This window comes from Eumetopias jubatus, unplaced genomic scaffold (assembly GCF_037043125.1).
Source record: "Eumetopias jubatus isolate StellerSeaLion01/CBP00866 unplaced genomic scaffold, mEumJub1_p1.0 scaffold_3, whole genome shotgun sequence".
NCBI classification, from domain to species: Eukaryota; Metazoa; Chordata; class Mammalia; order Carnivora; family Otariidae; genus Eumetopias; species Eumetopias jubatus.
In genome coordinates this window covers 190,832,619-190,859,431 of record NW_028274809.1, presented here as the reverse complement: position 1 = coordinate 190,859,431, position 26,813 = coordinate 190,832,619, and the positions used below count along the sequence as shown (strand labels likewise).

Genomic DNA, 26,813 nt, shown 5'->3' with positions numbered 1-26,813 from the left:
CTGACCACCTGATTCATCACCCACATTCTGAAGATGCAAAGTCCTTCTCAGGTTATAATAAAAGAGCTTAGAAAAGTAAAAATGTGTGGGTTGTTCGCCCAACTTCCATTCATTGAAATAATAAACTCTAAAATGTCTAAAACTTGAAAGCTTGTCCTGAAGACATTTGGTCCCCTAGTGTACGTGCTATCTCATGCCGCTCTCTGCACTTACCCTTCCTGCGTAGTGCATGGTAGTGAACGCCGTACCCTGGTCTTTGAGTGCCATGTTCCCGTTCCCATCCTTCATGGGGGAATAGACCGCGTTTGTGTTTGACGCTTCGAGGAGACTCTGTAGCTTTTTGGGAAGATTTGGTTCCATTGACCAAATCATCTGACTTTCTTCATCCAATAAAGACAGAAATCCAGATGGCTTCTGAAAATCAAGAAAAGATAGTATTTTTCTTCTATTACTCAATTTGATGGTTTTGTTATTATTGTACATGTATGCTCATTTGTATTTTCATTATGTTCATATAAGCACTCAAAAAATGAATTAGTCTACTTTTAATACACGTCTATGTTTGCTCACTACTGTATCCCCAACACCCAGCAGAATTCTGATGCAATGTAGACCCCAAACAGTATCGGTTGATTAATAATTGATAATGAAAAAATCAATTAAAGAGTGTGTTTTAATGTCATTCAAACACCGGAGTTACTAAAAATTATATTCTCATCTCAAAAAGAAAACTAAACTTTCCAACTAAAGGAGAAGTGTAATTTTTCTTGACCTCTAACCCATATCGACCACTTCACAGTTATGATGGGTCAAGTAACTTCTCCAAAAACAGAACCTACAATCATTTGAGTCATAAAAATTGTAGAAAAACCCTATTCAGCAGGAAGTAGAAGTGACTATAATATTCCAATATTAAGACCTAGAAAAAATAAAGTTGGAAGTTATAACTTGTAAAATTCAAATTAGAAGTCTGATAGTTTATAGCTGTCAAAGACAGAAGCTAAAGTCATATATAAGCAACCACTTAAAATTAACCTCACATGAAGGAAAACGCTGCTTGAAAGAACTTCTCCATTTACCCTGACAGTTCGTTCCCCACACACAGAACATCACTGTGCCTGCGTGGTTTACACATCAGGTGAGTAACTCTGACCCACTGCTGTGCTGTTTATCTTTTCTTCCCTAGGAAAGTTCTTCTGTTGACATGTCAAATCTACCTTTAAAAATAGATTTGTATTATTTATTTACCTCATTCTGTCATATATCTGAATTCTTCACATCAACTCAAGTGTGCTTTTGGAAGTGTGAATACCATAAAATAATTCTTCTCAGGAAGTGAAGAGGTCTCTATTGGCCCCATAGCCATTCGGTTTGTATTTTGACCCAAGGTCACCAAACCAAACCACCACAGGCGTCTCATATTATTCATCTGGCCAACAGAAAGTTGTTTCTTTGTGGCTGACATGTTTTAGTTGTTTTAAGCCTTTTGGAGTTTCCTGCTCATGGTAAAGAAAATGCAAAGACTGTCTACATTTGTCTCAGAGCTCCAAATGTCGAGATCCTTCCAGTGCCACCCACAGAGAAGAAAGGCTGGAAGTGGCAGTCATGGGAAGGACCTATGCCTGGTGGGGGCTCACGTACCAGGGGGAGCCCTTCGGGAGACGTTTGGCAACTGAAGGACCGTCTCTGGAATAAGCAGATAGCCTCCCTGAGAAGGAAGGAGAAGAATGACTGATAAAGGGGGAAGGGGCACTAGGAAGGAATTGGGAAGGCCTGCAAGAAGCAAGTTGACCCATCTCAGCAAACGACCTAGGTCACTAACACCTCCGGGGACTTGTGTTACCAACACAGAAATATATCTGATAAGGGGATGTGGTGAAGGAAGTCCAATGTATGGTACATTCTCAGAGAACCAGGGACCCTATAAAGAGTCAGAGGTGAACAAAATAAAAGTATGGGTACACAAAATGGATGGAGAGAGGCCCTAAAAGAAAAATCAATGAGGAGTTGGCAGAGGACTGGTCTTGCCTGGGATTTGTTGAAAGATCAGATTCTTCATTTCAATGTATAGCATCCTATTTGCTGAAGAGTAAGATTTTGATCCACAAGATCAGCAGCTGCTTCTTTACCTGTGCATTTGAGCATCACACCATGACACTCCTCCATATACTGTTACACTTACCCCCCCCCACACACACACATGTGAGCACACACAGGCACCAAGTGGAAGGGTGACTGGGCTAGTTAAGGATGTTACAAATGCATCCATGTTTTGGGGGCAGTGACAGACCTTTTTGGAGGCTAGAATTTAGAGCTCTAGTGGGTGTTTCAGTAACTCAAAGTCAAGGCCCCAAGTAGTATAAGGGAAGGGATCACTTCCAAAATAGCCCACAACAAGATATATTTTTTTAATTCTACCAAATATTTTATTTTTTAAATTTTTTTAAAAATTCAATTAGCCAACATATAGTACATCATTAGTTTTTGACATAAGGTTCAGTGATCGATTAGTTGTGTATAGCACAAGGTATTTTTTTTATTATTTTTTTTAAAGATTTTATTTATTTGAGAGACAGAGAGAGAGAGAGAACGAGCAGTGGGGAGGGGCAGAGGGAGAGAGAGGGAGAAGCAGACTCCCTACCGACCGGGAAGCCCAACACGGGGCTCCATCCCAGGACCCGGAGATCATGACCTGAGCCGAAGGCAGACGCTTAACTGACTAAGCCACCCAGGCGCGCCAGCACAAGATATTTTTTTAAAGCATTACAATTTGGATTGTCTCCAAAAGTTTTAAAATTCATATGTATTATGTTTTTTGGATGCCTGATACAAAGCCATGAAAGAATGGTGGTAATCAAACTTATAGACTTGGAAACTTGGTGAAGTGTCTAAAGAAGAAAAATAGAACACGGAGAAGAAGTCATAAAAAATGGCCTTCAATTCCCTCAGAAACGAGGGCTTGGGAGAGACTGAATTGTTCTACGAAATGTATGCCATTTCACCTTGACAACAGAAAGCACTGAGGACCGACAGGGTAACAAAATGCACTAGACACATAGAGAGTCAGGTAAGAATCTGGATCCACCTCCTCTGTTCGTGGACATAAGACAAACACATGTTCACTGAAATATGGATGTGGCTTAAGCAAAAATCGCAGATGTTTGTGAGCAGTAGAGGATTATGGGTACTAGGAAGGAAACAATAAGCTTCCTTTCTACTGTAGGGTATGCCTGCCTGGTACACAGACCTGCAGATTTGTAGGTAAATAACCAAGCTTCCCCCTATACTTGGTACATCTTTTCATTTTTATGGGTATCAAAGAGAAGTGGCAGTCAGAAATACCCACTCTCGTTTCCAACTCATACCGATGAGGGTCCTCTTATTGAAAGGAAATAATCCTCACTCCACGGTGAAATCTCAAGGATGGCCATCAAAGAGGTAGAAAGAATATCAAGGCCATCGAAGACACAGAAAGAACGTCATTCTGCTGGCTACCGGTTAGCAGTCGAGAACACAGCAGCAAGCAAGAATGAGGGCAGCGGGTGTCTGAGGCTTCCCATACACAGTTCACTATATATTGCTGTTGGTTTGAAGACATTTTTTTAAAGATTTTATTTATTTATTTGACAGAGACTCAGCGAGAGAGGGAACACAAGCAGGGGGAGTGGGAGAGGGAGAAGCAGGCTCCCCGCGGAGCAGGGAGCCGGATGCGGGGCCTCGATCCCAGGACCCCGAGATCATGACCTGAGCCGAAGGCAGACGCTTAACGACTGAGCCACCCAGGCGCCCCTGTTTGAAGACATTTTTAAGCCTCACATAGAGAAGTTATATGCCGTGTGTGTCATGATGAGGGAGAGGTTTCTGTAGGAAGAGGGCTTCTTCTGTCATTAAAATAAAGAAGGTTGACAAGTTGGTAAGAGGAACAAGAATATTTTACATACTAGGTAATTGTATAAAATAAATTTACAAGTCTACATTTATAGAAATAAAGGGTAGGAAATTACAGCCTATGTTCTCCAGTGGCTGAAACGTACCAGTTTTAAACAATGTTCAAGTGTTTTAGAGATATTATTGACAGATGTGTATCATGCCTTACTACGTTAGTACAGAGGGATTGCTGTTTGTTTGGTAGATTTTTGTTTTTATGATAGAGATATTGAGGCAAAGATTCTTGCATTATAAGGTAGAAATAATAAAGGTAAGGGTCGACACCAGCAGATGTCCTAAGATTATATGTACGTAAACATATTTTTCTGCCAATGTTTTTCCATATTTCAATTTAAAAACTTTGAAGATAAATTAAAAAGATCCTGTTGAATATGCTCTATGAGCTTGTTAGTCTTAGTATTGTTTTATAAAATATTAATTCTGTACATTGAGCATTTGTAACTATGCCAAAAGAAGAGTTTTATTGACATAACCAATGCTGCATATTTTTATAATAAAATGATCTGGTATTTCTGGTCCTTTCAATGAACTGATGATCCTTCAAATGCCCCTTCAGGAAGAGGGTAACTTGCACTCCCGAATCAACTCTGAACAAATAAATTTCCGAAAAAATTCTGAAAAGTAAATACAGTGAAGTCTCAGATATAAAGCCATCTCAAAATTAAGGCCCCTTGAAAGAAAATTCTTTGTCTTCAGTAGATTTAAATCCTGTAAAGTATCTAATTATATTATAGGAATACCTGGAAAAAAAAATCCAAAACTCCAGTCTGGTTACCAGGAGAATAAGTTGTTTCCATGGTAACTCCCTCTTGTACACATTCTGTTTGCTCGTGTAGAAAAAGCACTTCATTGATGTAGTGGTGCATCTTCTCATTGGTCATGTTGACACAAAGCTATTGCGGGTGAGAAAGAAAACAATTCACAGGGTAATTATGGCCACGCGGACCCACTCGTTATATGACCATTTTAGATCGGTGACATATTGACTCAAAACGTTCCACACCAATTAGTCTATTGAGATAAATAAAGCATTACAGTATTGCTTGAGAAGTGAAAGAAAAGAGTTTCACCTGATGCTGTTGACTTCATTTTGTCTGATTATTCGATTTAAAGTGAGTACGTTAAAAACAAGAAGTATAATTACAACATTAACTCACAAAGTTGGGGTTTAGAATATAGTTGAGTATTTATAAAACATTTCCAAAAGGCAATTATATCTGGGCTTAGTCAACAACTGAGGATAAAAGGTGGGTTTATCATGAAAGCCCAGAGACAGAAGAAACGTGTCCTGCCTCCTCACTTGTGTTATGTATCCATGATGGGCAAGAGAACATGGGTTTCTTTCAGAAAGAATAACCGCTCTAAGCACTCTGTTGTAGAAATTATTTTATCAGAAAATTTTTTATATTCCTCCAACTGTCAACTTTTATCTTCCCATCAGGAAACAAATATGTTATTTCTCAATCTTAAAAATTATCTCAAAATATGAAAAATCAATAAAATACCCCAGTCTAACAAAAATGTAGTCTTACTTTCTCTCTAGGCTATCCTGTCACTTTTCTGCTTCCTCTTCTAACACGGAAACCTCGAAGGAGTCGTCTTTCTTTATTATCTTAAATTCTTCTCCTCTCCGCTGTTGAAGCCGCTCCGATTAACTTTTGCCCCCCAATGTTCCACCAGAATCACTTTGGTGGGAGTCACCAATGACATGTGCATTCCGAAATCCAGTTTTCAACTCTTGGTGTTCATTTTCCTTGACCTCCCAGCACTATCTCATGGCGATTCCTTTGCTCTCCTGGAAAGCTGCCTCTATTGTCTTTCAGGACACCATGGGCTCGTGGCCTCCTGGACATCATGGGCTCGTGCCTCATGGACCTCTCCATCTACACCCACGTCCTTCATGAGCTCACTCAGTCTCACAGGCCATGTGCACACGAGCCCCTATATTACACCAGGTAAAATCCAGAAATTGCTTAGAAATATTTAGAATTCAACAACTCATGGAAAATAATTAAAGATGAACAATTTATGTAAATCAAAATAACTGATAAAAGCTTTTAAAAGAAAATCAGATCTGATCTGCAAAGGAAACAATATCTAGGATTATATGTAATCTGAATGCACTATAGTTATACAATGAAAATGCCAAAGATTTTGTAAATCACACTGACTGAAATAGTCACTGGAGAAAAGAAAGGCCACCCTAGGTTTCTCTTTTGCACATATCAAAATTCTTCTCCACGTCTGGGTGTCATTATAACACCTGCTAAGTGGGAGCTCTTCCTAGACATTCCTGTCCCTCTACTGGGAGCTCATGGCTTCTCTCTTGGACATATAAGAGCACCCCTTATGTTCCAGCTTCCAAGAGGCAGGCCAAGCCACTTTTGTAAATGACCAACACCAGGAACGCCTTAATTCTCCATATGGATATCAGCACCTGCACATGAGGGTGTGGCTATTCATGATTTAGAATAATGTGTGCATAGAAAGAAAGAGTCATTTTCCCACAGACCCAGCTATTTGGGAGAATGGGAGTTGATGGGTTTTTACAGACATGACGTCTCAGAGGGAGAGGTTTCAGGGAAGAAACAAACCTATCAGCACACGGCCCTGGCCAGAACACAGAGAGAGTCTGTCCTGAAACCAATGGTGTAATGTCAGGTTCCATTCTTTACTTCTTAGCAGGACCAGAATTCTGTGAGTAGACACAGCTCAAATGTTTTCAGGAATGGTGACATGGTGACAGGACTGTGGGCATGGGGCTACATTGATTAAAGCATGATTGGAGAGCTGAAAAGGTAGAGGCTCAGATGACCTACAGTTAAGTTATCGCAACAATGAATGTACATCGATATTTTGTTATTAATGAAATAGATGGAGAATGATCGATAGAGAAGTATACCAAATAACATGCCTAATTAATAACTACATTCAAAATAAGATCTGAATACCCTATCTGGACCCTCAAAGAATAACAAAAGCAATTCTTATTAGCTCCAGGTCAGAAAATGATGGTTCAGGGCTATCACCTTGTCTCCAATAGCTGTTTTTGCATCTCTGACCTCACAGTAAAAAAAAAAAAAAAAAAAATCACTTTTGTAAATCTCGTGATAAAATGAATGTCTGTAGGCTGAAAGAGCTTTCCTATTGCATTCTATTGTAAAATAAGATCTAAGTTAAAACTAAGAACCCTGCCACATTGCTGCTGTCTTGGAAATTAACTTTAAAACCTAAAGAACTGAAGACAATTCATTTAAACTTAGAATTGCTCTTTGCCTCAACTTTTCCCTCCTGCTACTCCAGCCATGGTCACTGGGATTTCTTGAATTTTCTTCCTTCTATCTGATATGGCCAGTAGTTGCTAGAACTTCTCCTCTCTGCCCCTTGACAACTAGAGTTCATGAGATAGAGGCAAAACTGGACGTTCTTTATATTTAAACTAAAAGTCTCTTAGGCAAACCCTCATTTTCACTCATCAATTCTCTGAATATAAAAATATTACAATCGCCATCACTTCAGGTGACAACATGCCACGTAAGACATTTAACTTGACATGCTTGGTTGTTATGGCAAAAACAATCTGAATATGGACACAGACCAATAAGGTCGGCACATTATAGCTGGCAAAAAAAGAGACAGAACTCACTATTTAAATATCATACGAAAAATATTTCCTTCCTTGTAACTGATACAGCCTAGGTTCACATTCGTCCACTTGCTTTGTTCCGTCAAAGCAAAGCCGACCAAGATCTGTGCTTATCTTACTGTCCAGGGTATAAATTTCCAGACATGATTCTGGAAAGACAAACCCTTTCCATAAAATGGTGTCACGTCTGTCCACAGTAGCAGCCCCCCCAGGAAAGTAACACGTTTACTTGTTGCTCTCATTTGATCATAAACAAAAATCAGAAATGTCTGAAAATTGTTGTTGGGGAAGAAAAACGGAAATATGAAAAATTATTTCACTTTGTTTAAAAAATATTTTGAGATGTTTCCCCAATCTACTCAGGCGTGACACTCCTTTAATACCAAAGTAATTGTGTGACCAAAGATGAATCAATGCTACAAAAGATTGCTCAAATTCGGGGTGAAATATTTACAGTAAATGAACAGAAAATAGATGACTCCATTATGGAAAGAAACTGCTGGAAAAATACTCTCTTTAGTTACATGATATACATAACTGTCATTTTTCAAACTTTTTGGTATTAAAAATGCATTAAATCATTTAAGAAAACATAAATAGATTCTATATCTCAGCAGTCTGAGCTTCTACCAAAGAAGTGGTTTAAAAGTGGTTATGGAGAGTGTGCCTAAATATAATATATTTTAGGAAATGGATTGCTCAGGAGATAAAGGTCAAAGCCATGAAAAATAAGATGTCTGATACTGTATGATGTCTGATGGGTTACTGTCGGTTACTATGTTACTGTCTGATGAAGCTTTCCAAAGGGAGAAGATCCCTGGCCGCTTCTCTATTGTACAAGAGATACCCAAATTGTAGGACAATTGAGATTCTCCAACTGAAGATACTTAGATGTGGATGTCTCGAACGCACTGAATAGAATTCTCTTAGCATTTCGCATTCACAACAGATGGCAGGTCTGTAGTTGCAAAAATTACTTTCCATGACAACCTGCCTGAATCCTCTTGCCCTTGACTGCCTCATAGCTGAGCATCACCCCATACACCTGGCTGGTCTGACTGACTTAGGCTTTTTTATAGTACAAACTGACAATTCAATTGTTATTGTTTAATATTTTATCAAACCAAGTCTTGGCTTCACTGTATTGAACCACTGTTTCAGGCAAAATGGTGGCACCAAGTGGGAATGTGGTCGAAGCCACAGTAAAATGAGAAAGCGCTGCAGGGGGTCGGAGTACATCTTTTTCTTTCCCCCCCCAGCCCCCCAGGAAGGCCTAAAGTAATCTGCCGAACTTCCTCTAACAGAAAAAGGATTTGGCCTGTGCTTCTGGATACAACAACTCGATTTCTTCCTCTCCTGGTCAAGATGATTCATAAACCATCCAGCTCCTTTACTGAGCCTCGACATTTTTAAGCTGCAGCCTTGGATGGTATTTTGTGACATGGGACGATCAGAACAATACATCTGAACCTTGTATTGTACATCATGTTCTTTGTATTTGGAGGGGGGGGGGAAGAAGTCATTTATTAAAATCCCATAAGGAAAATTCCAGCTTGATGTGTGAAACTGAGTAGGCTGGGCGGTGGTTTTTGACTTGCAGTCCTTATTACACTGGTGCTAGCTGAAACTGAAACGTTTTTGTGTTTCTAACAGAGAAGACCAATGCTAAGCAGTAAGGGAAATCACTGGGAGCATGTACAGTTCACAGCAGAACGGTTTTTCAAACTCGTTTTGAAGTAACGTGTACATTAGAATTTGCTACCAAAACAGTTTCCCTCTCCCTATTATTTTTTTTTTTTTATTTTTTAACAGAGAGAGAGACAGCGAGAGAGGGAACACAAGCAGGGGCAGAGGGAGAGGGAGAAGCAGGCTTCCCGTGGAGCAGGGAGCCCGATGCGGGGCTCGATCCCAGGACCCTGGGACCATGACCTGAGCCGAAGGCAGACGCTCAATGACTGAGCCACCCAGGCGCCTGCCTTTCCCTATTCTATATTGTTTACAGCACCCACTATTTGAACCAAAGTTAAAATCTAAAAAGAGCACTGTAGCATGAACTTCAAAAGTGCCAGTAAACGTGGCTAAGGGAGCTAATATGAATACATCAGCCTATGTCAGATGCCTAGCTGAAAATAGAAAAAAGGGATCCCACCCACAAAATGGTGGCCCTACTCATGGTCAGAACCTGCTTATTCCTGATTCGGCTTCACTGAACTGCTGTGTTGCGGGTGTATATGTGGATGTGTATTAAACACAAGAGAAAGATACAGTGAAAGATGTCTCTAGGCAAATTAGTTTACGTATCTAGAAGCACCAATCTGCATTGATAACTGAGAGTATGACTGACTTCAAAGCAAAGCAATCATTTTTACTTTTTGACATCATCCATCAGAATCATAATTGGGTTCCACTAAATTTCTGGGTATTCCTCAGAGTAGCCTGAATGTGAGTGAAGGTGAGTATTCAGAGATGAAAATGAGCAATTATTAAGTACTGCTTAATTAGCATGTGCCCTTCTTTGATTAAAACACATGCTTCGTACATTAAGTGCCGTTGCTAACCAGTTTAATAATAAAAATTATGCACCCCTTGGAAACACTCTTTAGTAACAGAACATTATTGCTTATCCAGATGGCCTATCATTTGTATTAATGACAAACTTAATTTCTTGAGTAAATTTTCACCAACTGTTCTCCTTTTATTTTTATTACTCAGTGAAATATCTCTGAAGCAAAAATATAATAGAGCCTGACATTTACATCACAGAATTAAAGTAGGAGGTTAATTAAAGCCGACTTCAGTTGAAGGCAGAGCCCCAGGCATTAGACAGCGATTCACATTCTTCCTGCACACTGGAAATGCCTTGCAGCTCTTACAAAATGCTGATGTCTCAGCCTGACCCCAAACCAGTCAAGTCACAGTGAGGCCCAGACACTGATATATTTTAAAAGCTTTCCAGGTAGTTTTAATATGTAGACCTGGTGAATACACTGAAACATAGCACAGAGCATACACAATCCATTAAATGATTTGTTTCTCCATTAATACAGATATGTGCATATTATACACTAATGGAATTGTTAGATTGTGCAGGAATGATGTCAGATTTCAGATAGTCTGTATTTTCTGCATGTGTTTAGCAGAACACTAATTGAGATGTCAATTGATACTGTCTAAAAAACAAAAACAAAAACAAAAAAGCACTAAATCAGAGCCCCACTGGACAAACACTGAGCTAAGCTAAGTTTATGGGCTTCTCTGCAGGACTTCTCAGGGCCTTTCCTGTGCTGAGTAGACTGTGACTCTCTACCTTACTTTATCAAAGCATGCCTCGGGGCTTGCCAGATTGCTCTATGTTCTTTCCCCAACAAATCAATCATTCCCAATTTTGACACATTATCTATAAAACAGCAGGTGCAGGGGCTGGTGAGGGCACCTCTCTGATTTGTTTCAGCTTTTAAAACCTATAATTTATTTTGCCTTCTTTGAATGTCCTATTATGGTAGAGGCCTTTCTTCTCTCTGTCCTTGTCTGGGGAGGCCTGTTTACTTTCTCTTAGCACCATCTGTCTCAACCTGATAGACCACAGAGCGCCTGCCAACACTCTGATGTCATGTACAACTAGAGGCTTAGGGCACTGCGTAGACACTGCGCGCTGGGCCTCTTCCCCCCGGGGGGGGGCTAGGTCAGCAGGTAGCTGCTGAGCGCCCACCCACGCCGGGTCCCCTACTGCTTCCTTCCTTGGAATTGCTTGGTTTTCACCCTTCCAGTCTCCCTGCCCCTCCACTCCTCTTTGGTGGATTACTCTTTCCTAAACAAACCCAATGTCCTTGCAAATGTCCTCTGGTTTCCCTCTGAAATTTCAAAATCAAACTCTGCAGAACAGGTTTTAAGCAAATGTAGATGGAAGTTACTTCACAGGCATGAAAACATTATTTCTATTCGGGGGAGCCTGGGTGGCTCCATCGGCTAAGTGGCCAACTCTTGGTTTCAGGTCATGATTTCAGGGTCGTGGGATCCCGCGTCAGGCTCCGTGCTCTGCACGCAGCACAGGGTCTGTTTCAGAGTCTCTCTCTCCCTCTGCCCCTCCCCCTGCTCATGCTCTCAATAAATAAATAAATCTTTAAAAAATAACATTGTTTTTATTCAGGCAAAAACCACTTCCTCAACATTTCTCTTACTGATTCTCTTAGTTAGATCAAAAGAGGCTTATAAAATAAATTCAGCATTCTAATGGGCCTAATTCATACCTGTATTCTCCTTTAATGGGAGGAATCACTACTCTGGGATTTTAGGGATTGACCATTGGCTAAGTTGATTGCCATATGCTACATAATAATCTACTAACATCAGAATTCGAAACTACAAATGAAAAGAAAGTATTTTTAGATATTTTGTATGATACTTTGTCCACAAAATTTATCCTTCCATATACAGAGAAGCCATGCCCAGTTGTTGGAAACACAACTTCTGGTCAAAATTCTCATATTTTAAAGCTTCAGACACTATACTTTTCATCACTTTTCAACAAAAAATAAGTGTGTGTGTCTGTGTGTGTGTGTGTGTGTGTGTTTAGCAACAAATCTCAGCTTAATCAATATGCCTTTTCTTCTCACATTCACTTGTTAATGTAGGCCTAAGAACAATAGTTAATACATGATTTCTACTGAAATATTGGTTCTTTTCTAAAATAGCTGTCATTACCCAGGATTTGATGCAAAGCTAAGAGGTACTGCATCAATAACTACCTCTTCAGGATGGTGGTCACAAGGTGGCAAAGAGGGGGGCACAGCAAGCACTCGGAGGGCTGGCCTTGGCCACGTTCCCTGCTTGGCCAGCAAAGCCTTCCCCAGAGGGTTGGCTGTGGGAGTCGGAGATCATCCAAAAAAAGCATCCAAGTCACAGTAGGGACTCGAGACCTTGTAGCCATTATTGATTATTGGCAGAAAACTACATGAATCTATATTCCTGGTTAGCACATTTGGGCTTTAAACAGTCCTTTTGTAAATGTAGGCTTTTCCTTGGTTAGTCATCACTACGAGAACTCAATTCACTCTTGTCTAAGGTGACCTAACGTATATTTTCAAATCCATCTCCTTTTTCTTTCGATGTCCTGTAACATTTCCTTTTAACCATTCTGGTGGTATTCTGTAATAAAGAAGATACAAATGCATTCTCTGATTTATTTATACATAGTAAAAGGATTTGGTGAAAAACTCCATGATGGGAAAAAAAAATGATGTCAAATAAAATGTATTAAGTTTTTTATTTCTACATTTAATAGAATAAATAATGTTGTCCTAAGAGAAATACAAACAAATATCCTCACGGGCAGGGAGCAGATTAGAAAATGTATAGTAAAAACCCACATTTAAGTCTAGCTTCAGAGCACCTGTGGAACTGTGGAGACAGCACGTATCATCAGTCCTGAATTCAGAGCCTCGTGGCCGTGTCCTTCTGTGACTGACTTAAGTTATCTGAGCCTTGCTTTCCTTAACACCAAAATGGTGACATTTTTTTCAGTTATAGCATTTGGTGGGGAAAATGTCATTAAATGTACAGTTTACATATTTAAGATTGCTTGTCCCTGCCTCATTTTTTTGTTTCCTCAAAATTAACTTTTCAAAAACTGTTACCTGAAGATTTCTTTTTTTAGTTTTATCTTATATTTATGTGTGTGTGTATATATATATGTATATATGTATGTGTATGTATTTTTTAGTAGGCTCTACACCCAACGTGAGGCTTGAACTTACGACCTTGAGATCGAGTTGCACATTCCACTGACTGAGCCCGCCAGGCACCCCACCCTTCCCCAAGAAGACTTCTAGCCATTACTGTTTTTTTAAAAATAGAACCCAATAGTATTGCAAGAAGTACATTAAAATAGCATCGCATTATTTAATTACTGTTTGTTTCTCTATAGAACCTGAGTAGCACTATACTAGTGTTCTGCTATGTAAAGAAAGTAAATTTTCTCATTGAAATTTGTCTTAAACGGAGTTGGATATTTAATGTATGTACAATTTTGGAATCTAAATGTGATGTGACTTCACAAAAAATATTTTTTTATTTTCACAGATAAATTGATTGAGTGGTAAGCAGATCAGTATTGAGACCTACTTTTTTTTTTTTTTTTTTTTAAGTAGACTCCATGCCTGGTGTGGAGCCCAAACGCGGAGCTTGAACTCATGACCCTGAGATCAACAGTCGGATGCTTAACCCACTAAGCCATCCAGGTACCCCAGATCAATACTGAAACCTAATAGTTGTCAGTACATTAATTGTGATGAAAATAGCATGGGTACTCCATCCTCGGAGCTAGAACAGCAACGTTTTCCTCACGAAGGCTTCCCAGTCCTTCTCCCACAGTATCCGATTAGAACTGGTCTTCCATTTGCATCCTACAGACCACATCAAAAATGCCTGCGTATTTCTTAGTGCCTGGAACAGGGCCTGGAACTTCGTACATATGCAAATAATTTTTGTTTAATGAAGGAGCCATAGACTGCCCTGATGCAAATGAGCCAGAAAAGCAGATCTTTCTGGTACTGCTAATAATACTCTCTGTCATAGGGCAAAGACTGTAGCCCTCACAGTTTTCCCATCTGTAAAATGGGGTACTCCACGGGAAGGGTGCTGATTTATCTTTGTATCATTTCTAGGATAGTGACTTCACAACAAAGGATTTTATGGTATTATTTTTTTTGAGGTTGAGGTTGCCAAAATATACTATTTCATTTCCTAAAATTTTAGAAGTCAAGGTATCTGACCTTTTTGATGTTCGAACACTTAGCTCAGGCCTGACTGAATTACTGTTCATCTGGACTTCCCAGTAAATCTCACTTTTTAGAAAAGAGTTTGTAAGCAGGGAAATGTTTCAAATCCTTGACAACCCTTCTGAAATCAACTTAGATGAAGCCTGGCTTGAAAACAGGTCACATATCACAATTTTATCTTCTGCAAGAGAAGTTTAAGTTTGAACAAATGTATTCTCTCTTCAAATTCTCTCTATTCTTACAGTAGGTTGTTGATATGCAATTTTACTAGATTCCGTAGCTCCAAGCATTTCATTAGACATAGCTGCATTTTATGTGGGTAGTGGGAAATTTAGGAAAACTATTGAATGTTAAACCATTAGTTTCCATGACTTTGTTCTTTGTGCCTTTGGTAAAGATTTGTAGCACGTAGAGTTTTGCAATCCCATTTGTTAGGTGTGGAAATATTCTAGCATTTATTAAAATAATATCTATGTAATCTCAAAATACTCTCATTTACTTAAAATTGTAATGTTATGGACAGTTTTAAGCATATTTCACAGTGAACAAAGTAATGAACCCCCATCTGTGTCTGCCAGCCACAAACCTAAAGGATTATCAACTCATGGCCAATTCTGCTTTACCCACTTTCCTACTACCCTCAACATTAGACTCAGCTGAAGTAATTCTCAGACACTGTGTCATTTAGTTGGCAAGTATTTTAGTATAATTCTCCAAGATATAAGGACTTAGAAAACACAACCACAGTAGCTTTAACACACATGATTTCTATCAACATAATTCCTTCATTTCATCAAATGTCCAGATTTTACATTAGTTAACTCGTAAATTTTATACTTAATTAAGGATCTACATAATGCTCATATACTTAACTAACTTCTCTATCTCTGAGATCTCTTTGAATCTGTAGGCTACCTGCCTTCTATATTTTACCCTTGCATTTGAAAAGATCGGGCCATTTGTCCTGTATGGTTTCCCATGTGCTGGATTTTGCAGAGAGCATCCTCATGGTTTGCTGCACCATGTTCCTCTGTCCTCGGTCCCTATTATCTAGTAGTTAGCTCAGGAAACTTCATTCTTTTCAGCTTTTCTCTCTTCCTTCCCTCCATCCTCACCCTTCTTTCTTTCTTGGCAAGAACACTGATAAGCATCTTGTGTGTGTCTCTTGTTGCAACGTTAGCAGTCACCGATACTCCTGCCTTGATTCTGTACTTATCGGGAGCGGCAGAATGGAGCTGCTCTAATTCTGCCTTCCATTCCTTAGTTATTTGTAGTGGGACTGTCCCAAGTGACCTGTGTCATGGCTTGGGGAGGATGGTCTTCTTTAGACATCAAGCCCTTTTGTCTAATGCGTGACTTTCAGGAGCCCTCTCCACTACACAGTCCCTCACTTAGGCCGTCTACTTCATTTTGACCAAGTCAGTCCATCTTCACTCCCACCATGCCTCTGACGGGCTGTTTTTAAACTCTTTAGGAGTTACTGGTTTTGCACTCTCAAGCCACAACTAGCTTCCCTCTCAAGTCCTCTTGTTGTTCACCATGACATCTCATCACTCTTCTCAATTTTCCAAATACATCATCACATCTGGATCTAGAAATAATTTTACCTCTCTCTCCCACTTTCTAATGCCTCCCATTGCTTTCCCCTTTCTGGCATCGTGGGCACTGTGATGTGTAAGGGATATCCCTGTCTTGTTCACTTTCTGCTTCTTGAGCACACAAACTTGGAATTCACTGCCTGCCTGATGCCGGGAGGGACAGCTGGAGAGGCTTCTCCCTCCATGCATTAGGAGATATTTTTACAGAGCTAGAGATAAACTTTATGTGATGAAGGCAATAGGGTTCATACAACGCAGGTATTACATAACAGAGAGTAAGCTGGTAAAAATGTAATTATTTAAATAATGAGGTTGGTAGATTCAGAGCCTTCCAAATTATAGTTTGGGACTCCAATTACTTAGGATGACCCCCCTTCTACTGAACCATCCAACTACTGCTGATATATATACATATATCTTACTCTAAATATGATCTTTTTATAATATGTAAAATAGTCCTAAATAGAAACGAATCATTAAAACAGGATTAGCAATTCCTATTAGCTGAAATAAATTCCCATCTAAAGAACCACAGAGGCCCATCTAATCTTTTAGAGCTACTTGGGGAGACTGAGGTTGGAGATGCTGAGGTTTTGAAGTGCTTCTTAGCATCTCCTCAAACTGTCCCTGTTCTAAACATTTGTCAGGCTTCCTATGGAGGGGCAGTTGAAATACATATGTTTATTCCTGAGCAAGGAAATCCCTAGGAGATCCACTATGAAGATGTTTTCTTATGAATTCATTCTTGAGATTTCAATTAAAACTGTATTTGTTAAGCTTCTATTATATACAAAATACTGTACCAGACACAATTCAACACTGCAGGAGTTGATATTCTAGCAAATAGCTGAGAGATGGGTCAAAAAGCTCAAAACACAATAAAATAAATAGTTATAAAGGCGCTAATATTCTTCTGGGTTTGATTCAGAACACAGTATTGATTTGTTAAACATTTTGTTGGAAGTTTGCAATGGAATATAAAATGAAAAAGTTCACATTCTATTAGCAACTCAAGAATCTAGAATGCAACACTCAAACCGAAGCCTTTGTGCTAAGTTCACATTCAAATTTAGAAATTTGCTAAATCCACTGTAAGCTAAGATTTGAATTCATCACAAAGAAAATAATCTTATTCTTCTAAATGGCTCCCAGTTACTATTGTATACAACAGCCAAACCTAAGAAAAAGGTACAGTTTTTTTTTTTAAATAAATTTTTTTTCATAACTTAAACCTAAGAATTGATCTTTAGATTTTACCCAGAAGTGTCTAAAACTAACTTTTGGTATTTAATAGAGACTCATTCTTTAGATTTGAAAACATGCCATTCCTTGTTCTATGAAAATCTCAGCCTGTGAATATATTCTAAAATATATAATAAAAATATTTAGCAGAAAGGAAGAAGGAGGGCTGTAGGTAATTGTAGTAAAAGAAGAAAGTTTTAATAAGAAAAGAACACACAGGTTTTGTCCATCCCAGTCATCAGCACAGGCTGGACGCATGGGTGTGTGGGGTGTAGAACAGGTGCTGGGAGCTTGGCATTGGAGAGGCCACACCTGTGGTTTCCGCATGTCGCTCACCAGGAGATGGAGAAACCGGGGAGTCTCATTAGGAACAGGAGAGCCTGCATGTTTTTAAGGCAAACATGTCAGGAATCAATACTGCTGGCCAGACAACCTTCAAGTTCTTGTGCTGAGAGTTGCATCTCGGTCAAGGCCCGCAGACCTCACGTCGGTTGTACCGTTTTCCCGGTCACTCTTCTCACTACCCTCTGCCTCTGTGCACCCCTAGTTTTCTTAGAGTATGTGATGAATAAATAAAACCACAGTTCTCCTTTTCCCACACTCACCCACGGATAAAGAAATCTGAAAGGAGGAGAAATCTGTGGTCCCCCTCGCCTGATTTCATACCAGACTTCTTAAAAGTTTTGTAAAGAACATGATTCATGGTGACTCACCCTGGATGAGGTGAGTCAACATGATTTAGGATCTACTCACAAGATGCTGCACCACTTTTTAAGAAAAAAAAAAAAAAGGGCTGAATTTTAAAAGGTTTTCGAGTGTCCTCATTTACAACGGTGGTGGTGGCTCTCCACTATTTCTCACACGTGGACGGGAGCTAGAAAATGCCACCAGAACCCTTAGGACAGGCATCTTGTTAAGTCCCACAGCTCTGCAAGTCTCTCGGTGTCCCGATTTTACACGCTAGGAAACCCAGGCTTATTACAGACGTTTGCTCTTGACCAAGACGGCTCTGCTCGTGAAAGTCACAGAACTGGGTTTCAAACGCCCGTCTGGTGTCATTCACCATGATGCTATGTCCCTTAAAAAAGCAAAGCCGAACAAGTGATGTCATTATTAAGAGCGCTCCTAACCACGGCACGGCTGGGAGTCTTCCCATGCGGTAACCCGGCCTGGTTTTCTCTCTTCCCCTCTGTACCTCTCTCTGCATAGGCTCGCCTCCCCTTCTCTGCTGGCTGGGACAAGTTCTATTTCTACTCTCTTCTTTAACGCTCAGTTTTTAGATACACTTACTTCGATTAAATGGATTCATACATTACTATGGAGATCCTTAAAAAAAGAACTAGCATTTTTCAGAGTGCCCTAAACTATAAATGGATTAAAAATAATCAGGGCCTCTTGAATCTATTTTTACGAGTTTTTGATAGTTGTTTGTATGAATGTGTATGAATAAAGACAATTCCTACAAATAACAGTATTTAGCATAATGGAGTGTTTCTGTTCTGATTTTTGGCCAAGGTTTCTAAAGACCTTTGCCCTGATTTCACACAGTGATGCCCTCCATCTCTCTAACCTGGTTGAAATAGTATCCTCTATCTTTAAAAACAAGTGCTTTTGTTTAAAAAAAAAAATGATCATGCCAGTTGTTTGCAGACCACATAATACGGATGAATATGTCCATGAACCAGGGATGTAAATTTTAAAACAGGATAGCAAAATACTTAATTTAATTCTGTATTTGCAAGTCATTATGCAAACAGTCTCTATTGAATTAAAGAATTCACTTATTAGTTGGAAAAAACACATGAGAGTTTATAAAGTTTCAAAGGAAACCCACTTACTTGTTCAAATTCATTCTTTTGAAATTCCTCAAAACCGAAGATGTCCAGTATTCCAATATCCAAAGTCTGTGGGCTGAAAGTAAACAAAGAATCAGTGAGCAAGCACACTTAGACCTGCAAAAATTATGTTATGATCTTCCTAAAGAAATTCTTATAAATACAGGAAAATGAAGAACATGATACTTGGGCGTCAACTTGGAAGCAAGCAATGGGAGTACCTCATGATACCCCTGCTTTCGATGTAAACTCTCTCTCCTGCCCTCTGCAGCCATCTTGCGAGGTCCGGCCACAGACACGGAACCTCGGAGTGAGTGAGGAAAAGGGGCAGGAAACCCGGAGGGTGGCGGGAGCCCCGACAGCCTGGATTCTGCGGGGAATGGGGGCAGCACACACGGGGAAAGGGTGTGAGGAGGCTTCTTACAAAGAGAGCCCCAGATGATTCTGGAACGCTGGTCCCCTGGTAGGCACACACCCAGCCCTCCCACATTGCAGCTCTAGAGCTGCAGCAGGACCTGACTCTTGTCCTGATTTTTCTGCCGGTGGGGGTGACGGTCTGTCATCATTAGGGATTGTTTCAATACCACTGTCCTGGCTGATGCAGACACTTTCGTGGTTTGCTCCCCACTCGTTTGGTCCAACCTGCGCAACTGACACCCAACTCTCTTTTTGTACCTGTATTTGGTGCTCCCTAGCAGTGCCTTACCATAATATTTTAGGGTCTGTAATATGTCACTCAAATGACCAGTTTCTTTTTAAAAAGGTAATGATTCTATGATGTCCTTTCTCTAAGATTACTTCTTGTAGATGGTACAAATAGCAGCTTCCTAAGCAGGAAGGAGAGCATTTTATATATAGATTTCATATACATTTCACATGGCAGAAAATACAAAGCAGCAGAGTCATCGAGTGGGTGCCACTAGGTAACTGATTTAATTTTTTAGAAGAAAAAATAGTGAGCTTTGTACCTTCCCCTGTATGCCCAAATAAACTCGATATGGATTAGAGAGATAAAATGTTATAGCAAGAAACTATAAAAATGCACAAGAAAACAAATGTGATCATTTTTTCTGCTTTCAGTTCTGAGAGAAATCAAAGGAAAATGTTTCAAAGTATGATGACACAAATACCAAATTCTTTGCAGGATAAGTTGTATAAATAAAACAAAACAATGAGAGGTGACTATTATTTTAAGATGGAGCACTGGGTGTTATACAAAAACAACGGATCGTGGGTCACCACATCAAAAACTAATGACGTATTGTATGGTGATTAACATAACATAATAAAATTTAAAAAAATAAAATGTGTTTTCTCATTCAGTTTCATAGATGTTTTCCAATCTCTTGGTCCACGTGTGCCTCCTTCCACCCTGGTGACTTCACAATGTGCACAAGGAGATGCCCGCATGATGCTCATCACTCAGTGGTGATGGTGCTGAGGTGTAACATGAGACGTTGTTTTGTTTAGGGTGTGTGTGTGTGTGTGTGTGTGTGTGTGTGTGTGTTTTCCATGTAATGAGCTGCATTGTTTCTTTTGTAGGAGCTTGGTGACAAAGCTTGTCAGGTTTTGGAGTTGCTCAGTCTCAGGCAAGAATCCTGGTGCAGACACTTTTTAGGTGGACAACTTTGGGCAACTTATTACTTCAATTTTCTGCATTGCAGTTTCATCATCTATAAAACTGAGACAGCAAGTAATATTTGTCCAGCTGGATGGCTGTTACAATTAGAAGCGATGTAAATACAGTGCTAGGACAATCGCTGGTAGACAGTTGCTTGTCTTTCTCCTAAAGATTTTAATTAATTAATTAATTAATTTGTTTATTTTAGAGGAGGGGAGGGGGCTCCATCCCACGACCCTGAGATCATGAGCTGAGCCGAAATGAAAAGTTGGACGCTCAACTGACTGAGCCAGCCAGGCGCCCCTGCAAGTTGCTTGGGCAGATTATAAATGTCAATCTGATTACAGATACTAAACAAATAAAATTTTAAAAATGACGATGAGAAAGATATTCCTATACACTTTTTTGGGTAGTTTAAACTGGTAGATTCTTGGGGTGCCTGGCTGGCTCAGTCAGTAGAGCATGAGACTCTTAATCTCAGGTCATGAGTTCGAGCCCCATGCTGGGGGTAGAGTTTACTTAATTAAAAAATAAATAAATAAATAAATAACATTGGTAGAGTCTTCTTAAAAAACAATTTGGTTATGCAGCATAAAGCTTTGAAAAGTTCGTATCATTTGAACCAGTATTTCCATATACAGGAACCTATACTAAAATGATTATCAGAAATGCAATTAAAGATTTACAAACAAGGATGTTCGTCCTTATCTTAATTATAGTAACAACAGAAGGAAATAGCATATATCCCACACTAAAGACATGATTAATTAAATAGCATGCATCCTATGATGGATTAATTTAGTGAATCTATCAAGTTAATAGAATGCAATATATAAGTTCTATATAAAGAATAACCCCAATTATATATTCAGAAGACCTCAAGAAAACTATAGTCAGCCCAAGAAGAGGAGACAGAAATGCTTTTGTTTACTTCTTCTTACTGTTCTCTTTTTTTCTAAGGTTTCTGTATTTTTATAACCAGTTAGTGTTTAACTGATCTTGATAAAGACGCTGTGACGGCATGGGAAGTGTTCTTGAACAACAAAAGCTTAAAAAAACTAAGCTGGAAACAAAATTTATACCCTTTGTACACTTACGGTAACATAGTATAACTGCACCCCTGTTAAAAAGTAAACCCATGACACAGAAAAAAGTAAAGCACATGTCGGCAGGAGATGTCTTGGATGCTAGATCTCGAGGTGATTTCTTAATTTTAAAGTGTTCTATACTGGGTATTAACCTTTGTTTTTAAAAAATACATGAGGGAACACCTTTTGGGCACTTCCTGAGTTGGTGGGGAAAGGGACAATGACCTCAGGGCAGAGAGAGGAACGTGGAGCCCAGCAGGGAGGGCAGAGAAGGGCGTCTGGTTTTCCTGCAACCCACTGAGCAGCAGGGAGCCCGGGGCTGGGGAGAGAGAGCAGGGTTGTGGCTGAAGGCCAGTACAGATGTTTCCCGCCAACTTATACCAGAATCTCCCACTCGGACCTTGACTCCTTGCCTGATTCCCAGCCGACCTGGGCAACAGTGGCCCCATACGTATGGCCCATCATGTTGTGGGAAGTTAAGAAAAAGGGCAAGAGCTGTGGGTGACACGATGTCACACTACTGGTGTCCTTCCCCTTCTCGTGAGGATGGTGGCTTCGTGTGGCAAGCAGAGGAAGGATGCCGGGCCCCCAGGCATGTCTGGGCGAGCGCACGTGTTAAATATTCCAGTTCAGACTGGGGAAAGTCAATGATTAATTGGCAATTTAGAATAGCATAAATGTGGTTGAAAGAGCACTCCCTTTTAATGATTTTCCCCATATTTCACAGATGCTGGATTCCAAACTCTATCTGGTTACAAAATAAGAAGAAAAGACAAACCAAACCAATGTCAGGGGGGAAAATGAATGCATTTTAAGGATTAATTTTGCAACTATCGACAAATCTAATGTGTCCATTTTTTTCCAAAAATCTCTTTCATCACCCAGGACTGAATGAAGTCCGTGTCCATTATTACAACAGCTATGTTGGTGGAAGGGTCATAAGGACTTGCAGCCAGCAGAATGCCCATGCTGTGTGGCACTCAGCATTGCGGGCATTTCTCTTACTGGTATTGTGACTTGCATTACACAAGCATTTAACCCAACATCCAGTTTCTAGCAAGGAGCTGACAGAGGTCATCAGATCCACTAGGATTCAATCCCACAGGCAAAATTAACATATTAATGAGATGGTCTGTTCGTATTCGGCCTAAGAATTCCACTGATGACTTTCCGGAGGGTTCACAAAACCGGCTCACTTGCACTTACTCATTAGTAAAATGCAACACCTTTTATATCAGACAAAAGATTAAATGCCATGGCAATTGTCTGGTGTTGTTTTTGCCTTTGACGTGTGTTAGAATGGGAAGGCAGGAAGGTCCAAATTAAAGAGAATGTCTATCTTGAAACATGGACGCGCTAATTTTATTGGGGCAGAGAGGTCCAGTGGGATGCGCATGTCTGCTTTTGTCCTGGATCATCCCTGGGCAAGGAGATGAATCAGACAGTTGCCTAAACATTTAGTCAGTTCAGGAAATAGTTGAATCCCGCCTGGCACAACGTGTTTAGATGGAGCCAGAGGTGAATCAGCCTCTTTGGTTGATCGCTGACCTGCAGGAGCCCAGATGGGGTAAGACTGAAATACAAAAGCACAGCAAACTAGAGCGATCCCGCTGTCCAGACACCCTGCCCTCGGGGTCAGATGCACTTTCACGGAAGGTATTGGTGCAAAGTCCCTGAAGATGCTGGCCATGCGATGGCCTCCACCAAGTCTAGCACCAACATGGTGAAGAATTTACTTAACATAATGGGCAAGGTGTCTCATCGTGCAGGCTGATTCTGCCAGTGCCGTAGCTTGTCTGAATCTTGCAGGGTTTTCTCGAGGCTGTGAGAAGACACAGAAGGGGCACTCCAGGGTGCATACTTTTGGGAGTTTCTCCCTTTTAGTCTTTGACCGAAGAAAAGTGCGTGAGGCTTATCATTTTTTGCAAACATGTCAGAAATTTGGGAAAGAGTTTGCGGTTGCTGACAAGCTGAACTAGAAGCTGGGTGACGGGTGGGGGTGATGTTACCAAAGCAACTGTCCGCCCCCTTCTCACCTAGTGACACCACACACACACCAACGTGGCTCTGAAATGCAGCCCTTCTTCACGCTCCTTCCCACCGGAAAGGGAAGTTAGGAAGTAAAAAGCCGAGACCTCTTGAGGTGAAAATTGCAGTTAATTAGACTGGATATACAAGAAAGACTTGGGGTGAGGGTAAAACTCGGAGCTACCGTCTTAGGGAGGAGTGTGTGCCAAGCACCATTAGAACATTTGAAATGCCTTATTTCGTTTAGCCCTAACAACTACCTTACGAGGTACGTACAATGATTCCCCCCACCCCATTTTACAGAGGAGAATACTGAGCCAGGACAGTGAAGGTTTAAATTGCCCAAGGGCACACACTGGCATTAGACAGATCCAGGACTGGAACGCAGGCTGTCTAACCCTAGCCCCACGCCTGTAAGCCCTGTGAATCAACCACCTAAACCCGCTGTCACCTGCTGGTCTGAGAACCAAGTCTAATTCAAGCCTCTGGGAGCCAGGAAAGGAACCCTCTGCAAGTGTATTTAAGAGTAGAAATAATACAAGTTCACTGAAACCCTCCTTATCAGCGAAAGCTCCCACTCACAGCTGAAAAGCATCAACACTTACTACTGTTAATGAACATATGTCCTTTTTTATAAGCTGCATTTGTCACAGTGACACAGATGTATGTTTTGTTACCAGAAGCATCGTTCAAAACAAAGATCAACCCACCATATAATTTACTTAAGGCCGTAAGTAATAGTTCATATGAACTTTCACATTCTAGTCTGAAACAACCCTCATAGCAGAACAAAAGCAGACAATTTAAGCAAATTATGGCATCGTTGTTCCAAGTATTCAACAGTCATAAAAAGCGATGGTTAGGAAAAATAGAAATATGGATAGATAGTTATAATGAAAAGAGCCAGATAAAAACTATATGTATTGAATATGGAGCAACTAGAACCCTCAGACCTTGCTGAGGGTAGCTTACATTTGAAATCTGGAACATGGTTTGGCTTCATCTATGAAAGCTAAACACAAGCCCATTGAATGACCCGCAAGTTCAGCTCGTGGGCACGAATCAGGGTGGACGAAGGCATGTGTCCACTTAAAGACATGCAGAAGAATGTCCGCGGCGGCTTTATTCATATAGTCAAAAACCAGAGACACCCCAAGTGCCCACCAACAGTAGAACAAGTAAGTCAGAGTGCTCTGTCCAGACATGTGTTTACAGAGGAATATTCCTCAGGGATAGAATAAGAAGGAACCACTGCTGTACTCAACATTGTGGATGCCCCTCTCCTACCCAATATTGAGGAGAAAAAAACCCAAAATGGTAAACGGGCATGACAGATGCCTGCCAGAGTGCTGCAGAGATCCTACCCACCAATCCCGTGCACAGGTCACACAGACACGTTGCATGGGTCAAATCTACTGAGCTGTATATAGAATATGTGCACTTTGGCTATGTTCCTCTTCAGTAGGACAGGAAAGAAGTGGGTGCATGAGGATCATGACTATGTGTGAGGACAGAGAGGTTACTAGGTGAATGTCTGTCAAACGAGTAATGTTCAGATGGATGTTTCCCTCGTTGCTGCCAAGGCCAACGCGAAGCTAGAACAGTGTCCCTTCTCCTGGTAAACTCTGGCTGCTCTAGGAGGCTCAGGTCCTGTTTATTAATATAGAGACGTCGGTAGGGAAGACAATCACAAAGGCTTGAGTGGCCCAGAGGTTAAGGAAGAGATGGAAATATATTCTTCAAGCACTTGAACATATTTAGTCGTATTTATCCCATTATTGTTTTCATTTACATTTGAGATTTCTATCTCCCTCCCTCCCTTACCTGCTGACTCCCTTGGCAAAGACCTACTGCTCTGTCAAAGCAGAGTTGCATTTCTTGGGGATGCGTTCGGACCCGTGACTTTAGCCCCTCCAACAAAAATACCAATTCTCTGAATAACTGAGTCAGGGAGAATCCCGGAAAGCTCCTTCCTGTTGATGTACGTTGGTATAAGGAGGGTGATGGATTTCCTTCAGAGCACGCATCAACCAAGGGAACACACCATGCCTGAAAGCTTTTTGAAAAAGCAAAGCGAAGTAACTACATGAAATCAACACAGCTGTAGGTTCCTTGGGTTTAGCCCTGTGCTCTCAGTCGGTGAGCAGCTACATCATCCTATACACCATACAATAACAAGAAGTGTTAAAGCCATATGCCTCTATGGTGGGCTCCTGTTATCATTGTATTTGGACTCTCTTTTCTAAATTGACAAGTGTCAAAATAAAAACCTCCTTGAGGATGCAGAAATTCTGTAGCTGATTTGTCTTTTCAAGGAAATGCTTCTTCCAGTCTCAAATCAAGAAGACGGATACTTCTCCCCTTTCAGTCTGTGTCGGTTGGTAGGAGATTGTGAGACCCAGTGGGGTTCGGGAGATGCACACCACAAACGGGTCCATGCCCCTCAAAGAGAGGACAGGCTTGAAAGGACAGTGAGCTCTGAAGATGTGTTTGTAGCACACATTTTGTCTTTTAATAAGCCTAAGGTTCACGGGGGCGACGGTGAGTCGGATACATGCCCAGGGTCAGTCAGAGAGTGCTCGGGACAAAACGCAGGGAAACTCAAGCGGTGTGAAACCCCATTAGGTGAGTCTGGCCTGGAAGGCAGAGCCAAGTCAGGATTCCCAGTAAGGGTGGGTAATCCAAGGAGATCAGGTGGAAGTAGTTCCAGACGCCATCAAAGTCCTTCACCTGCAATGTTTGTGATCTTCAAACTCTGATGACTCATTGTGGGAAAGGGGTCCCCCTGTGTGTGAACTGTCCTATGCGAACGGATGGACAGGTGCCAGGAGGTGCACACCAGGAGTCTAGACTGTCAGTGGGGACCTCGTCCTTCTCTGGGGCTTGGACTTGGTAGGGTGGAGCCACTGGAAGAGGTAAGCTAACCAAGGTCATGAGTATGAGTATTTACAGGCGCAAGCGATCTGTAGGTTTTAAAATTCACCTATTGATGATGGTACTACAAGTTCTAGTAAGACTCAAGGATTCACTG

At 40.7% G+C, this 26,813-nt stretch overlaps 1 protein-coding gene across 1 annotated transcript in view; it reads right to left on the bottom strand.

Annotated features, from left to right (window-relative positions):
* The window catches only part of MYO16 (myosin XVI), a 441,479-nt gene that overhangs the window by 168,389 nt on the left and 246,277 nt on the right, over nt 1-26,813 (bottom strand). The window contains exons 20-22 of the mRNA XM_028087376.2: nt 19,049-19,121; nt 4,689-4,841; nt 214-414 (exon numbers count right to left, since the gene is read on the bottom strand). Coding sequence (XP_027943177.2) covers nt 214-414; nt 4,689-4,841; nt 19,049-19,121 — 427 coding nt within the window. The remainder of the gene's footprint in view (nt 1-213; nt 415-4,688; nt 4,842-19,048; nt 19,122-26,813) is intronic.